The sequence below is a fragment of the Caenorhabditis remanei genome, chromosome V, assembly GCF_010183535.1.
Source record: "Caenorhabditis remanei strain PX506 chromosome V, whole genome shotgun sequence".
In the NCBI taxonomy this organism is placed as follows: Eukaryota; Metazoa; Nematoda; class Chromadorea; order Rhabditida; family Rhabditidae; genus Caenorhabditis; species Caenorhabditis remanei.
The window spans coordinates 5,981,384-5,997,916 of record NC_071332.1 but is presented as its reverse complement, the minus strand read 5'-3'; the positions used below and the strand labels follow the sequence as shown (position 1 = coordinate 5,997,916).

Below are 16,533 nucleotides of genomic sequence, written 5' to 3'. Positions count from 1 at the left end.
ACATAATTCGGAACCGAAAGGACGTTTAAATGTTTGAAAGGACGTTTAAGTGTTTCAAGGGACGTCTAAGTGTTTTAAGGGACGTCCAAGTGTTTTTTGGGACGTTCAAGTTTTCAAAGGACATCTAAACTGGAATAGAGCCCGATTTTCTAGTACGAAATTGATGTATTATGTTTTCAAAAAGTTCGTGGCGACGACGACTTTTTCAGAACCACCAACTTCCTTGAAAGCCTTACTCGGAACGAAATCAAATTGGACAAAGCGTGATTTTAGAGTTCAAAATTATTGAAAATGACATAACTGGTTTGATTAGGTCTCGAACGTAATAAAGAAATGCTGTTCGACTGTGAGGTGGTTCGCAAGCAATCGTCAAAACAATTTTAAAAAGATTCTCACCATGAAGAGCATGCAATTTTAAGAACTGCAGCAACTGATGCCCGCCCACATTCCAACTGATGCCCCGCCCCACATTCCAATGAAGGTCTATAAATATGATTATTCACGTTGTTCGTGGCTTCTCCCGAGTTATCCATCATCATGTATCTCTACTACCTCTTCGACCAATAAACCTGTCTCACTTGAACTATTGTCTTATTCGTTACTCTCTCTAATGAACCAGCAATTACCTCAAAACCAACAAACCTATCGAATGCAAACATCTCCAATCCTCTTTGTCTTCAATCCATCCTCTCCTCTTCCTCCTAGTCTCTTCCATCTCTCATCCACCAAATACCAACACGAAATGCCTTCTGAATTCCCTTTGTTTCATCTACCAATGCTTATTATGAAACGAATTCTCAAATTGGTAACTCCATTTGAATTGTGAGTTTTATTATAAGATTATGTCAAATCATTTATTTTTAAATTTAGAGTTGCCATTTCACTATGCAGTAAGAAAAGTAAAATGATCTGTAAGTCAACACGGAGTCAACTACAATGTTATAAGTCGACAAGAGAATTCGTATTGAAGTTTTCATCCAATAATGAGATTCGTTTGAAGTTTGATTATTACCCGAAAACTGAATGGGTTTTCAAAATAAGCACTCCACCTCGAAGAAATTTTCTACAAAAGTTTCTTTCAATGTTTCCAAAAAACGAACAAAAAAGCCCAAAACCTGGTTACATAGAAGTGCCTATACTTAACTGGGTACCAATGGAAAACGAATCAATATCCGAGATGTCTATCCAGTTATTCACGTCACAAGAAGGTCAAACGGCAACTATGTACACATTCATCCTCCACCTATCTGATGTTTTCAACGTGCCATTGCTCACTATTGAACTACATTTCCAAGAATTCACAAGAGTGGAAAACGAAGACATTATTGAGTTTTATTGTCGTAATCGTGGAACGGAACGAGCTGTAGAATCATTGAGATTGGTTGGAAAGCGTTTGAATACACCAGAAGATGATAAAGTCGTTGATTCAATTCTCTGCCGCCAAGAAGCTCGATACAAGCTCCAGCTCCTATTGGAACCTACTCCGGAGTTCAAATTCAACCCTATTTATATGCAACGCAATCCAATTTATTTTGAAGCTCATCACTCTCATTGGATTATTTTTGAACAGATCCTCAAATGTAAATCATCTATTATTCGTCTATCAAATTCAATTTTAAACAAAACTCATTTCAAATGGTTTATCGAAAGTTGGAACGATGGATGGATACCACCATGGAAAATGATAATAACAGATTATTGTGAAGATATTGATATTGATGAATGTTTCGATTCATTAAGACTCATGGAAAGGTATGGTGTTTTTTTCACTCTGAAACAATGCTGGCAAACAGGCTCTGGGGCAATTATATATCGGAGTTCCCAGCCATCGAAAATGTTTGCTTCTTCAGGCGAACTTGTACAAGACCAGAAGATCGATGTGCAGAAATTCTGTACATTTAGTTAATCCGCGGCTGTCCGTTTGACACTCTTACCCTGAAACTATAATTTTACAGAAATTCTAATCTTCAAGTCCATCGGGAAGAAAAAATATATGAGGATAATGATGGAGTCAAACGTATTATTCACTATTGCCTACGTCGTCCGGATGGAACAATTGGTGAATTTTTAGTCCAAAACAATCACATTGGAATGTTTTGGGTAAGTTGTGAAGCTGAACGCAATTCACCATCATACACAAAATTTTCATTGAACGAGGTCTAAAACGCAGACGATTTTACAGTAGTTTCTGAAGAAACCAATTCAGTTCAATCAGATTTGGTACAACTTTCATTCATTTCTTCTTTGTTTTCTATTGCATTTCGTTGTAATTTATAATCACTTATCTTGTTTACGCAATCCTGCATTTTACAAAAATTTGACTTTCCTATTTGTACATCTCATGATTATTTCAAACCCGACAAAGTACTATTCACCCTTATTATTCATACTGTAACTTTGCAAGATAAAATTTTCAGTGCGAAATTTTTTCCAGTGCAAAATAATCACAATTTCGGAAACTTCCTTCGAAAACCATAATTTTCCTCAAAAATGAAGAAAAGAATGAGAGGAAAGGTGTTTTTAATAAAACAAAAAGAAGGGAAAGTGGAGCGGAAACAATGTATAAAGAAGAAAAATTTATGAGAAAATTCACTTTTTTAGTTCAACAGCAATAGGAAAAACTTGACATTTTTGATTTTTTGTTTTGTTATGCGCACACAAAATTATTAAAGTATCCAAATCAAATGGCTTATAAATAGGCAATAATACAAAATATGAATAAGATAATTGGCAATACAAAAAGGATAAAAAATTGAAGATTTTAAAGACGAATCTCCTCTCCGCTCACACGATTCGTTCCCTTCTTTTCTTTTGGCATACACGGGATGTATTGAACTCCAGGAATACGGTTCAAGATGTTCATCACCCATTTCGGATAGCTGTAGGTGCACTCGTCGATTCCGCCTTCGTAGATTTCTCCTCGTGGTCGGAGGCCTCGCTGTTCTCGTGTTGCACCTGGAAACATAGAGCTGGTGATCAGAGAGCAGGACAATATGTTTATTAAAATATTCTATTTAGGTAGAAAATCTTGGAACATAATCTCCTCCCACTTTCGCAGTAACTACAACTTCTACATCGCAAAGATAGGCGGAGCAAATTCAACAAGGCTCCTAATTTTCCAAGCCTTACCTCCGATAGTGTTATCCAGGATACAAGCACACAGCGCTCCAACGAACATTGGCATCTGGAGCAACACATTGAGAATATCATTGGCCCATGACCATCCTGTTGCCACTGGGAACTTTGTGAAATACTTTGGCACGATCATACCAAACATCATCGAGAATCCGAAGACACCCATATTACGAGAAAGAGCCATGTCGACTGTTTGAAGATTTGAAACTGCAACTCCGACTACCATTGCCATTGAAGAAGCGAGAACTCCACCGACAAGAGGATCAGGAATGGTGGAGAGAAGGGCTCCGATCTTGGTGAGAAGTCCGAGAACGATGAGGAAGAGGCCAGCCATAACCATCGTCCATCTGGATGCCACTCGAGTTACTCCAATCACTCCGATGTTTTCGGTGTGAGTGGTCATTCCAACACCTGGACCAAGAAGTCCTGAGATCAAGGATCCGATTCCTTCTGCGAGAATTCCTCTGTTGATAGCATGACTTGGTGGTGGACGCTCTTCTGAGACTCTGGCAGCTGCATGATAATCACCAACAGATTCGAATACTGATGTCATGGCGGAAAGACAAAAGAGCAAGAAGAGGCCAAGGTTGAATTGTGGAGCTCCGAATTTCCCTGGGTACGGTACTTCGAGCCAAGAAGCACTTTCGATGACTTGAAGGGAGATGTTCTTGTCGACACGAGCAGCACTCCCTGGTGGAGTCAAATCGAAAACAGTGAGAACGATGCAGAACAACCAGGAGGTGCAGATGGCGATGAGGTACTGAAATAAATAAAATAAATTTGGATATGAAAAGGAAAGAGTGCTTACTGGATATTGTCCGAATATATTCACTTTGTACCAATGGAATTTGCGATCTTTGATTCCAGGAACTGGGACTTTCACTTCAGCAAGGTAGAGAATTGTGGCGAATAGAGTGACCGCTTGAACAATAGCAACCCAGTGCTTGCTGATATGGGTGACCATCAAATCAGTTTGACTGAAAGCCAGAAGGAGCATCAGTGGAGATACCTGGAAAAAGGATTCAGAATAGAATTAGGAAAAATTAAACTCACTGTCAATGGTCCAATAAACTTTGTGAGCATTCCAACTAGTCCAGTACATCCGATGAACATTGGAATCAGAGATGACGCCATCAGACATCCTTGAAGAATGCACAGTTTTGCATAGTATACAGAGGGATCCACGTGGTCGTGCTCGGTGGCATTGCATAGATTTTCGGGAAGGCTCATGAATCCTTGGACTGATGGGACGTAAGCGAAGGCTGTTCCTTGGAGAAGAGCTAGCCTGAAAATTGATTTGTAATCTATGATTAGAACAAAAAATTTGGATACCTCATTCCGAAGAGTGTCTGGATGATTGTTGAAATTCCACTGCTGACAAATGTGGAGCTGATGAGTACTTGGCGGAGTTTGGCTGAAAAAAGCTAATTAAAGATAATACTTTTCGAAATTTGTACTTTTCAAAAGAAGAATTTTAAACTAACAGAATTGCTTTTCACTTTGAAATATTTTGAGGTTTGAGAAAATTATTCAGAAAATCTAGCTTTTCTGCGCCTTCTCATTCTCTCAGTTTTCTGGTAACTAATCTTTTAGGCCACGTATCTCGAAAATGAAAAAAGCTATTCAAAAGTTGTCAAAAAGCATCAACGAAACTTGATTTACAATTATATAGTTAACAGCTTTCAATCAACTTTCATAGTTTTTGAAATATGACAATATCAAACCGAGAGAACTGTGACAGGACATTATCACTTAAGATTCGCGATGCGTTTTTTGAAGACACATAACTCGAAAAATACAAGTACTATATAAAAGTTATTAATTACAAAAATAAGTATCAGAAGTTAATTTAAAAATTTGAAGTTGTCAACTTTTCGATATCACTTATAGTTTTTGAGTTATTATGATCTCAAGACGAGCTAGCTGGAAAAGAGAAGACAGGAACAAGAGGGTTGCGGTGCGCTCTTTGAATCTGCATATCTCAAAAACCACAAGAGTCTCTAAAAAGTTGTTAACTGCAAAAACCACCAACAAGATTTGATAAACGATTTCCTAGTTGACAACTTTTTTATAGCTCTCAGAGTTTTTGAGATATGAGCTGTCAAATATAATTCAATGAAATTTCAACAGTGAAAAGAGAGTGTTTGATTTCTCTGCGAGTTCTGTCTCTCTATCTCTCATATTTTTATTATTTTTGAGGACAGCTTCTATATGAACTTTGCTGATACTTTGTGAAACTTTTCGAAAAAAAAGCTCGAAAAAAATGAAACCAAGCCTTGTGTGCTCCCAACAAAAAAAACGAACAACTCACCAATATCCTCTCCTGGACACAACGAATCAGCCATAATGATGGGTACTGTAAGCAATGCGGAGACGCAGACCATCACTTGCTGGAATCCATAAAGAAGAGCAATTGCGAGCGGAGGTGTATCTCTCGCTCTGAGAAACGGTCGTTGAGCCGTTTGCTTCCTCACTTCCACCTTCTTCTCAGGGTAAGGGTAATCCATGATGGAATTACTGTAAAATCAAGGAAGTTTTTGAAGGCGAGAACGGTGGCAAAGAGGAAATCGACACGGAGACTCAACACATTTTCGCACGGAACTCGAAAGAGAATATGCAAATTACTGGGAATTGTGTATTGTATGTAAAGTGGATGGAGAGGTGACTGACACCCACTACAGGAACTTTTTTGGAATAGATATGAATTTTTGGATGTTTGAATTTTTTTGGAAACTGGAGAAATACAGGGGAAAAGGGAGGGAGAAAGAGAGAAAAAAGTGAATGACAAATGTTTTTTTTCAATTTTATTTTTTTCCTGTTGTGGCAGCCACGTGGCGATACGTGAACGTATGAAACCTTTTCTTAGTTCATCTTTTGAAAAAGTCACGTGAAAAATGTTTTAAACGTGAAGTGTTTTCGGAAACTTTTGCGTTTTTCAGATGCGGAATACAGAAGAGAGTTGGTTACTGTAGTGGCTGCAGAGAGTTGAATCACCCAGCATTTTACCGGTGTTGACAGTTTTTCCGGACCGGTTTTCGGAATAAAAATGCTAAAATCGATTCAAAATGTTTTCGAATAAATATTTAAAAGTAATTTTCTTTGAAAAATGGAAATTCTTGGAGATTTTTCTCTTGATATTAGAGAATTTCCAAACTTTTTTTGTCTATTTTTACTATTTTTAGCAGTTTTACAAAGAAAAAATATTTTTAAAAAAATGCGAAGATTGAGGAAAAACTGTGAAAATCTGTGCCGATGCGAGAAAAAAAAACTCTGCGTCTCTCTTCGATACTCTCTCGTTTTCGATGACCCGTGCTTGTAAGAAGAGGTGGGTGCTAATAGAGAGCTCACTTTCTGAATAGGTTTTTTGTGAACATTTTCAAAAGATAACCCGCAAAACTACTCTTCTTCTCTATCTAACTTTTCTTCCTCAATTTCAAAATGTTCTTCCAAATCAAAAACCTGCGTTTCAATTTTCCTAAAAACAACAGTCTCGTTTACTACTAGAAGCAAAGTAAATACGAAAAAAAAGAGAATCAAACAAACATGTAGATAGACGGATTAATATGTTTTGTTTGGCAGGATTCTAGTCATTTCGTGTTTTTCGGTCGGCGGTTGAAAAAACAATTATTCTGACTATGTGGAACTATTTGTCCTTATAATTAGTTTGACGAAGAAGTTCGAATTAACAAAATTCAAAAGAAAAGATGATACCCGGGAGGAAAAGATGATATCATATGAGGGGTTGATCAATGAAGATTTTATTGAGTGAGGAGATAGATATGAAGAGGAAAAGACGATTTATGGATGTGACTAATGGAGGTAATTGGCAATTTGCCAGGGTGGAATTGACAGAAAATGTCAAAAAAGTGAGAGAAGGTGTGTTCGTTTTGAATGAATGAAGTTTTTGAATGAAAGAAGGAAGGAATGAAATCATTCGTATGAGACGGAAAAAAGTAGGAAGAACTAGAAGAAATAAGAAAATACAGGAAGAATTGAAATGATCATTTTTCTCCGTGTGTCTGTATACAAATGTGATAATGCCGTTGTTGTAGAGAAAGAGAAAACGAGGGACAAATAGACGGCGTATCATTTCGTCTGACGACTACTGATGGCATGGAAAGAGAGATGGATTCGGTCATCCTTTTTTGGACAAAAATCAAATGGGGTGGGGTTGGAAGAACTAGAAATTGATAGAGGGAATGAAAACAAATGGTTTGATAGTTTTGAAAAGTGAAACAAGGAAGTAGGAAGTTATTTTTATAAACAAGAATGGTTGAAACATCTAGAAAAATGGTTTTTCATTATGTATTTGAGAGAAAGGAGGGTGGTAAGTGCGCTCTAATCATAACAAAGTTCCAATCTTCGCCTAACTCCACTGTTTTATAAATGCTGAATCATTTTGATCTTTACTGTACAATTCTATTGAAAACAATTTTAAGTACCTTTTTTGAATATATTTATTTACCAAAACTGTGATAAAAAGTGTGAAAATGCCTACATGTGACAATATATGTCTGCTCTAGGGAAAAAAACAAGTAAATAATAAACAAAATCGTAAAATCTCGGAGGTCAAGGTGACGACTTTAACACATTTTACTCCAATTTGAGGCCGCTTTTAAATCGAAATTATTATAGCAAAAAAGCTGAAAGAGCCAACTCACAATTGTGCAACTTCTTGTTAAACTTTGATGGAATTCTTTAGAAAGTTTTAACAATAACAGCAAGGATTCTGAATCGAAATTTTGAGTTTTTCGAGACACCACAACAAGAAAGGGAAAGGTCTGTTAGGAATATCCATTTGAAATTACAGTAAGATCCAAAATAATGTAGGAGACATCAGAGTCAAATTGAAAACTTTATGTAGATTACATCTAGAATTTGTTCGCCATAGATGACAACTTCATGGGATGAGACCTATGGCACAAGTTATGAATCAGTGAAGTAATATCCCACTCGAATCTACCCTCATTGCAAGATTTATAACATGAAACTATGATACGTTCTCGAGGGAATAACAAAAGTTGGTAACTGTTTGGGCGGTATAGTATCGCTCTCAAGTAGAATTTTGTTACTCGCACCTTTTGGGAATGACAGGGTTCTTTGGAAAACTGAAGATCTTCAAATTCAGAATCTATTTTCAGTTTTTAGCATTAAAATTCACCTACATCTGATGGTATTTTCAAATGATTATCTTACGAAAGCTTTGATACTTTTAATAAATCCAGAAAAGACACAAGACTATTTCATTATATACGGTTTGAGCAGTCTGGGAACAGAAAACAAGCAACTGGTTTTGAAGCTGTCCAGCTGCAGAAATTGGATTTTTCAAACGGCCCCAGCACGTGTTTCCTACCAGACACCCTCTGTTACCATCCAACAGATGTATCCAACAAAAATTGCACATTAGAATTTCTGTCTCCCGACCTTTGCACCTGGTACCGGGTCTCCAGATAGCGTCATTCTTAAATAAATGTGGTCTGATGAATTCCAATTCTCTAAAAAAAGAACGATGAATCATGTTGAGAAGAAGCAGACAAAAAGCCTTCTTTTTCAAACTATTTGCATTATTTAATAACAATTCCGAACGATTTATTGTGGGTTGTTGTTGATTTGGGGGATGGGATGGTTCGACTTGTGCACGCGCAGGGGGATTGCATTGCGAATGAATGGATGTTGAGTGAAAAAGAAAATGATGATTAGAAGACAAAAGGGCTCTTTTCGTTATTCTTTCTAGATGATGATGGATTTTTTTTGGATGGTGTGTTTGTGTCTGTCGTTATTTTTTTGTGTGTGTGTGTGGCTCAGCTCATTTAACAATTGTGATGTGATGATCGGGTCGAAAACTGACAATAAAATATGAAGGGAAAGAGAAGAAATAGACGGGGGAAAAGGGGTGGGACGACAACTTTAGATGGAATATACTTACAAAATAGAAATCTGTAAATCTTTTGAATGCGGCACCCGGAAGCGACTATAACAATACGGATCACCGGATGGGAGGGTCGACTGGGATGATATCGATGATCTGTTTCATTTTTAACTAATTTAGAGAAGAGAAAATGGAAGAAAGAAGAAGAGAGGGGGAAAAGGGAGAATTGTACAAGAATTAGTGGCTTCGTTTGTGGGCTTTCTGAACAGTGTCGAGCTTCTTGTTGGTCTGGCCAACGATTGGCTCGATAAGGTTGTAGGGGGCCTCGCGTGTTCCGTGCAACATCAACTCGAACTTCTTCAGGGTTCCAGCATGATCTCCTGGTCCTTGGAATCTGGCGACGAGGGTCCACTTTCCGGTTGGGTTCTCTCCCCAGGTGTGGGTGGTCATGAATGGCCAGTTGGTGAATCCGTCCTTCGAGTCGTCATCCTTTGGTCTTCTGGAGAGAATCATGGTGCGGGTTCCCATTGGAGAGATCAGGTAGAGAGTGGTGTCTCCACGACGAGTCGAGTTGAATGAGACAACGGCTTGAACGTGTTCCAGGTAACGGACTTCGTATTGGGTTCCAACGCATCCATCGGTCTCGATTTCGAGGATCAGGTTTCCATCGGCAGGGATCTCACTGGAAAAATAATGATTTATATCTTTAAAAGTGAATTAAAACTTACTGTGGAGTGTCAATAAGTCCAGCAGTGCAGTGATAACGTGGTGGGGCGGTCTTCCATGCCATAGCCAACATAACCATTTCAGCAGCATCCAAAACTCCGAATCCGAAGAGATGGTTGTACTCGAGTCCGACTCCGTTCATTTGCCACTCGAAATGAGAGCAGTTTCCATGAGAATCTCTGTGGTTGTCCTTGATTCCGAGGGATGGGAGTTCACGGCATCGTCCATCGAAAAGAGAGTTACGGCTGGAAGTCAAGACGGTCAAGTGTTGAAGATCTCTCCAGGTGAGCGACGGATTTGCTTCGAGAGCAAGAGCAAACACTCCGGCGGCTTCAGGAGCAGCGGCGGATGTTCCAGAGTGAGAGCGGGTGCATCTTCCATACAAATCAGTGGTGGCGACTCCGGTTTCTGGGTTACGTCCTCCATTGGAGAAGGTTGAAGCGAGAGTCGAGGAGCAGGATTCGTCGTAGTGAGCGTTTTCTCCGCTGTTGATGGCTGAGTTGATGGAGATAGTCCACATACTTGCAGCATATCCATCACAATTACAGTCATCATCCTCTCCTCCGTCTCCACTTGCCCAAACGAAGATGGATCCAAGTCCGTTACGTCCCTCGTTGACACCTTTCACGATTGCTCGCATTGTGGCGTTACGTGGTCCATCAACAGTCTTTCCATCATCAGTTGGACCCCAGGAGGCCGAGTAGATGTGGATCTTGTTTGGCTCGTGTCCCATCGAGTTGGCTTCAATGAGATCGGTCATGTACGGCTGGTCAAGCATCCGGATTCCTGCGACCTTTCCGTCGTAGGCGACTCCGACACCGCAGACTCCGTTGTCGCGAGCGGCAACGATTTCTCCGGCACAGCGAGTTCCGTGGGAATTGAACCAGTCATCAGTGTATCTTGGATATGGGAATGGATCGTTGGAAGAGAAGTCGTACGATGCTTCGGCATTCTGGAAAGATTGAGATGAGGGAATTGTCCGAAAAGTCAGTAGAAAAACAACTGCTCGCTTGAAACCGTCGTATCTCCAAAACTAACAATGCTAGCAAAAACTTGTTTATTGCGAAAATGAAGATTCACATTTTTATAATATTGTAGTTTACAACATTCGGACAGCTTTTTAACTTTTGAGATATACGTTTTCAAAGGAAACGATCAAGGTGGTTGTAGTGAACGCTAGAAGATAGAGATTCAAATGTGTAAAATATTTTTGCAGTTGACAACTTTTTGGCAAATCTTTTTGCTTTTGAGCTATGCGCTTTCGAAAACAAGCGACATAATTGACGAGAAGTGTGAGAGACGGCAGAGAAGCTAGAGTTTCTGACTTCTCTGCACACTCTCTTTCTCTTCTACAACACTTAGTAGATCAAAATTGTTCAAAATCGTTGTGTTTTGACATTCAAAAAAAATGATATTTTTTAAATTCAGTCAACCAAAAAACGTATGGCTTCTGAAGCTTATAACTAGTTATTTTACTAAAAACAAGTCTTAATGTCACATCTGTAATCCGATATCTCTCTCTACTCACAAAGTTGTTCTTAATATCCGGATGCATGTAATCCACTCCGTCATCCATGATTGCTGTTGTGATGTTCTTTCCAGTGAATCCCATTGCCCAGGCCTAAATTATTTTTGTTTTCTCTCTTTTCCAGTCCCCTCCAATTAGCAATTACCCTTTCCACATTCAAGTCCAAACGGGCTTTTCCTCCAGCTTGTCCAGTGTTTTTCTGAAAAATTGTTCTATTGCATTGCATGACGAGGAGTTATCTCATGAATTATTTACAGAGCGAAGCGAGACGAAAGGAAATCCTGATGAGGGCCTCAGGGCAGGAAAACCAAAAAAGGAGGGAAACGGGAAAAAGGACCCTAATTTATGGGAGAAGCGATGAGAGAAAAAACGTCAATAGGGGAGACTTGTTCTGCATGTTTTATGAGTTTTCGTGCATTTCAAGATACCACTCAAGAGTTATTGCATTCCCCCTTTTTAGGTAACTCTCCCTTGTTTTCTTCTCCCTCTTCTAATTATCTAATGCATGTATTCAGAAGTGCGTCACGAAGGCTATGAGACTTCTAGAATATTCCAACTTACCAGGTACCATTGATATCCGTAGAGTGGATCCGATGGCGACATGACTGATGTGAAGTCGATCTGAGACTCAAGACGTTGTTCCAATGGACGGTATCCTCGTTTTGTGCGGGTGTATCCTTTCAGCTGCTCGACATGAAGCACCTGAATATCCAATGATGGAAAAAAGGTGGAAAAGTAAATGGATGACGTCAATAAAGGGAGAGAATATAACATTACTTTAGATGACCAACTAGAACATTTTTCCGATTGGATTCGGACAGATATCTAGTGGTTTGTGATCTGGTAATAGGATTAAAACTGTTCTGAATGTGATTCTTAGAATTCAAAAAAGATTATGAAAAAGTCTGGAAAATAGAGTGACTGATAATTATCTGGAATTTATCGAAAAAAGGAAAGGAGGATCGAGATTTTTTGGCTCAACTTTAAAGAATTATAACTCAAAGACCAGAGTAGTTGTCAAAAAGTTGTCAACTATTGAAATATAAAGAATTTTATTCAAATGATTTCTGTAGTTAACAACTTTTTGATATCTCTTTTAGTTTTTGAGGCATGCCTCTTTGAAATAAGTGCATTCAAGATTTTACCGCACCATCTCACCAAACTTTCGCCTGCTTTATCTGAAAAACTAGCACAGTTATCAAAAAGTGATCAACTACCAAAATGTTGGAACTAACACTTTAATTATTATTGTAGTTATTGACTTTTTGATAGCTATTACAGTTTTGGAGATATGGGATTTTATAGTAAAGTAATTCAGATGATAGAGTGCAGAGAAGTCTCTACACTCTCCCTTTCTCATTGGAGTAGGTAATACAATGGGAGCATAAATGAAATTATATTAATACAAAATCAAAAATAGAAACACCTTCACCTACAGTAACCCGTGTCCTCTTACCTCGTCATCATTGTGAAGCTTGGCATGATGACCAGTGGATCTTCTGGTGCGTGCATGAACGAGAGCGGGCTGCACGAAATGAAACTCATTATCACTTCCGGCAACTTGTCCTCGATTGATGAATCCGTGTCGTTTGGCTATCCGATGCGCATCCTCCAGTCCACCTCCCTCTTTTAAATGAACATGGAAATGGTTGGTGTAGACGTCGACCGCCTCACCGATGCCGATTATAATCGACAGGAACACACATATTAGGTCGACATGTGTGTTTTTCATACCTGGAATGATTTAGTTGAGAATAGAGAAAGTGGAGGAAAAAGAGTGAGAAGAGAGCAAGAACACGATAATGAGTCATTGGAGTCAAGCTGTTTTTTTGTCTGAACGATGTGTTCTGAACGACGCACGTTGAATGGGTCTAGAAAGGGTAAGTTATGACAGATATTTATCAGTTCTAGAAACCTGAAGGCATCAATGTTTTGTCATTCTCCTTGAATATGCTGATTATAAGAGTATGAAATGCGGAAGGAACGAGAAAGACGTTTTCGGAATTTTAATTGAGTAAAAATTGGTCGATATGCGAGTCACCGTATCTCTGCTTATTTTGATATTAAAAGGAATTTGGAAACATCATCAGAATTCGCACATTTTCAGCTTTCTAATTATATTATTTTTCAAAAATCTCAAAAACCGTGGGATTTCCAATTTTTCAAGAAATAACAAAGAAAAACTTTGTATCTTGGTTCATTTGAATCCTAAACAGAATCTGAGAAAAGATTCGGAATCCGCAAAATTTAAGCTTTTTGAGTCTTGCAATGTTAGATCTACTCATCTCAAAAAGATTCAGAAGGTCAATTCAATGCTCTTCACTAGACACCGAAGCTTACTGTATTCCATGATTCATTCTAATCCAATTTCGATAAAAGGAAAATATGAATCCCTTTTTTCATTTCCGCTGAAAAGAAAGAGCACAGGGAGAAAAAGAGTATGTATGTCAGAATGTCTCTACCCGGAACTGCTTCTAATTTATCGTCAAAAGACGTGACGTCGTTATCGTCAAGCGAGTTCAGAATGAAAATGAGCAGTAAAAGGACAAGAGTGAGTTGTCATTTCCAAAACAAAACACATTCATCTAATTCATAATGACATGGTTGAAAAACGGAAATGCCAAAATCTTTTTTCTTTTTTTGGCGCTCAGCTCGAGCAAAAACTCGGGCAGCAACGGAAAAGAAGCTGTCAGTGTCTTGGTTGAGCCGTCAGAGCGATGCTGAAAAAGTGGGCGGTGCGGACAGCGGGACAGAGCGAAGGGAAAAGAAGAAGAAAAAGAAGAAGAAGAAGCAGAAAAAAAGGAGACGACGATGAAGAGGTGGTGGGGGCGAAAGCTGTGCTCACGCGCACACGCGTGCCCGCACTGATCGATACGATGGAGCCGTCGTCCGTCGACTCCAGAGGCAGCATCTTATCGATCCGACGAGAGAAAGGATCTGAGCGCGGCGGCTCCGGTTCGACGAGCACACTCACGCACACACAGAGAGAGAAGAGATCTCATGAGTCTTCTCTCTTTCTAGATGACGTCGTCTTTTTCTTTTCTCCTGAATACGTTGACGAGAGAGTGGACATTCCGAGGAGATCGAGTCTCTGCCCAACTCACATGCTTCTTGTCGTCCCCTCCGTTTTTCTGCCTCGTTTCCAGTCAGAGCAAGTGAAGAGATAATCAAATGAATGACACATAGAGAAAAATGGAAAAAGAGGGAAGAAGAAGAAGATGTGCTCTCTTGGATATATGTGTTTGCCCCTCTAGATTCATCATCATCATCATCAGGAGCCCTTCGTGTTTTTCGGCAGATATGCTCGAAATGAGATGAAAATGATGGGGGAAGCGTAATACATATTTTAAAGGGGAGTTTCGGGGGAATTTGTCTGAAATTTAGAAATTTCGGAAAGGCCAGAAGGGTACTGTAGATGATGAACGCGGAGAAGATGCGTTCTTCTGGAAAAGTTATGACTCGTTCTAGTTTTCTGAAAATTGGCTGAAATACTAAATGATAAATGGAGAATCAGAATATGTACTAATTTTAGCAGGTTATTATGAAAAATGTGGAGATTTTGAGAGCATTTACTAAATCTGGAACCTTATTGACTTATCGAATAAATATGTGTCTTAAAATCACTCGAAAATTCGAATTTCCCCGGTTCCTCATCTTACTGTAGTCTGAATAGAGCGCACTCACAGACGCCATGTGGTGCTACGATACAAATTCTACATCCCTCATTTTTCTCAATTTCAACCGGAAAAACAATGTAGTCAAATCTTGTTTTCGCCACTATGATAACTTCTAGACTTTTCTGGAAAAAACTGAAGAAATCTGAAAACAACCCAAAAAGAAAATCAATGATCAAAAAGTTGAAGAAGCAGGAAATTAAATTTCAAGTTTTCGGGATTCAGAAGAGAGATAGAGGGGGACAAAGCGGTCATAGAAAACAACTCTCAGGAAGGGAGGAAACAAGAGTTCAAAGAGCCCTTTTCTTGGAAAAGAGTTAGAGCTTATTCTCTCTCAGCATACGACATGGGAAGCATGAAAGCAGCTTAACCTAATGGAAGAGCTCTTTGACCTCTTTTGAATGTATTGAATCTTCTGGGTTCCGGTTGAATGACAACTCATTAGATTCTATGCACATGATTTGGATATGTGAATCACTTAGAACTATTGAACTTTTTTCTGAAAAAGCTGAAAACAACATTTATTTTCTAAAGTTCAATAGAAAAATAATGAGTGGCTAGAATACGGAAAAGTGAACTGAATGGTTTATTTTCTCCAGACGATACTTTTTCTGACGAAGACTTAATAATCATCAAGATATAATACAAATGACAGCCTGAGTCATCTAATCTTTGAGTTTTTGTGTTTTTTCAGAGACGATAACAAGTGTCAGAATTCCCGAAATCAACCAGGAAGCTGAAAAAAGCGATGAAAATTTTGAAAACTTCAAGTGTTTTTTCGCACAAATTAAACCGACAGATTAATGTTTCGGGTTCTTAGAATCGAGGAATCTTAGATTAATGTCATCCGGATTGGTGTTATAGTTATATACATACAAAAATATAAGAGGATTGCATAGAAAGAGTTAGGACTGGAAGAGTTCTCAGAATACGGAGTTGAAAATCAGAGAAATTGTAGGGACCGTCAAGGTATCAGGAACCGTTCAAACACGTTTGAATTTATAAGATTGTTATAGAAAAAAATTAGAGTTTCAATTTTGTAGTTGACAACTTTTCGGTAACTCTCATGGTTTTTGAGATAGAGTCCTTCGAAGAGAAACTTCTGAAACACCACCAGGAAAAATGAAGAATACGAACAAAAATAGGCGCAACTCGTAAATGAGAAAAGTTAAAATAAAAGTGTAAACTAACAAGGTGTAAAAAATGTTATTATGAGTATTTTAGTAGTTGGCCACTTTTTGATAGCTATTCTAGTTTTGGAGATGAGTGTCCTCAAAGACAGACAACCGAAAATGCTCATAACATTTGGACAACTACCGAATCATCTCAGAAACGAGGAAAAAAGAAAGAAGTTGGTAACAAATTAATTATAGGCAGATTCATGTCTAATGTTTTTGTAGTGGACAACTTTTTTATAACTTGTATAGTTACAGAGATATAGGCATTTAAAGACTACTGACTGAAACAGCAAGAAAAACGAAAAGTGAAAACTGGGAATGCACAAATCTCTGAAAAAAACAAAGCTACTAACAGTTTGTCAACTGACCAAATATAGAAAACGTTCTGCTGATCATTTTTGTAGTTGATAACTTTTCCATAAC

General features: G+C 38.5%; 4 protein-coding genes across 4 annotated transcripts; 2 read left to right on the top strand and 2 right to left on the bottom strand.

Annotated features, from left to right (window-relative positions):
• Positions 1–649: 649 nt before the first annotated feature.
• GCK72_017608 (uncharacterized protein) lies at positions 650–3,530 on the top strand (the record flags this gene model as incomplete). Its single annotated transcript, XM_053732163.1, has 3 exons — positions 650–822; positions 871–1,752; positions 3,335–3,530. The coding sequence occupies 3 exons, from the start codon at positions 650–652 to the stop codon at positions 3,528–3,530; spliced, it is 1,251 nt and encodes a 416-aa protein (XP_053581076.1).
• GCK72_017607 (uncharacterized protein) lies at positions 2,762–5,642 on the bottom strand (the record flags this gene model as incomplete). Its single annotated transcript, XM_003112679.2, has 6 exons — positions 2,762–2,955; positions 3,130–3,895; positions 3,944–4,144; positions 4,189–4,420; positions 4,468–4,549; positions 5,447–5,642. 6 exons carry the CDS (start codon positions 5,640–5,642, stop codon positions 2,762–2,764), a joined length of 1,671 nt encoding a protein of 556 aa, XP_003112727.2.
• A 3,599-nt stretch (positions 5,643–9,241) lies between these two features.
• Positions 9,242–12,990, bottom strand: GCK72_017605 (uncharacterized protein; the record flags this gene model as incomplete). Its single annotated transcript, XM_003112576.2, has 6 exons — positions 9,242–9,686; positions 9,733–10,682; positions 11,259–11,351; positions 11,404–11,457; positions 11,820–11,960; positions 12,715–12,990. The coding sequence occupies 6 exons, from the start codon at positions 12,988–12,990 to the stop codon at positions 9,242–9,244; spliced, it is 1,959 nt and encodes a 652-aa protein (XP_003112624.2).
• GCK72_017606 (uncharacterized protein) lies at positions 9,377–10,700 on the top strand (the record flags this gene model as incomplete). Its single annotated transcript, XM_053732162.1, has 4 exons — positions 9,377–9,544; positions 9,608–9,716; positions 9,763–10,014; positions 10,279–10,700. The coding sequence occupies 4 exons, from the start codon at positions 9,377–9,379 to the stop codon at positions 10,698–10,700; spliced, it is 951 nt and encodes a 316-aa protein (XP_053581075.1).
• Positions 12,991–16,533: the final 3,543 nt, after the last annotated feature.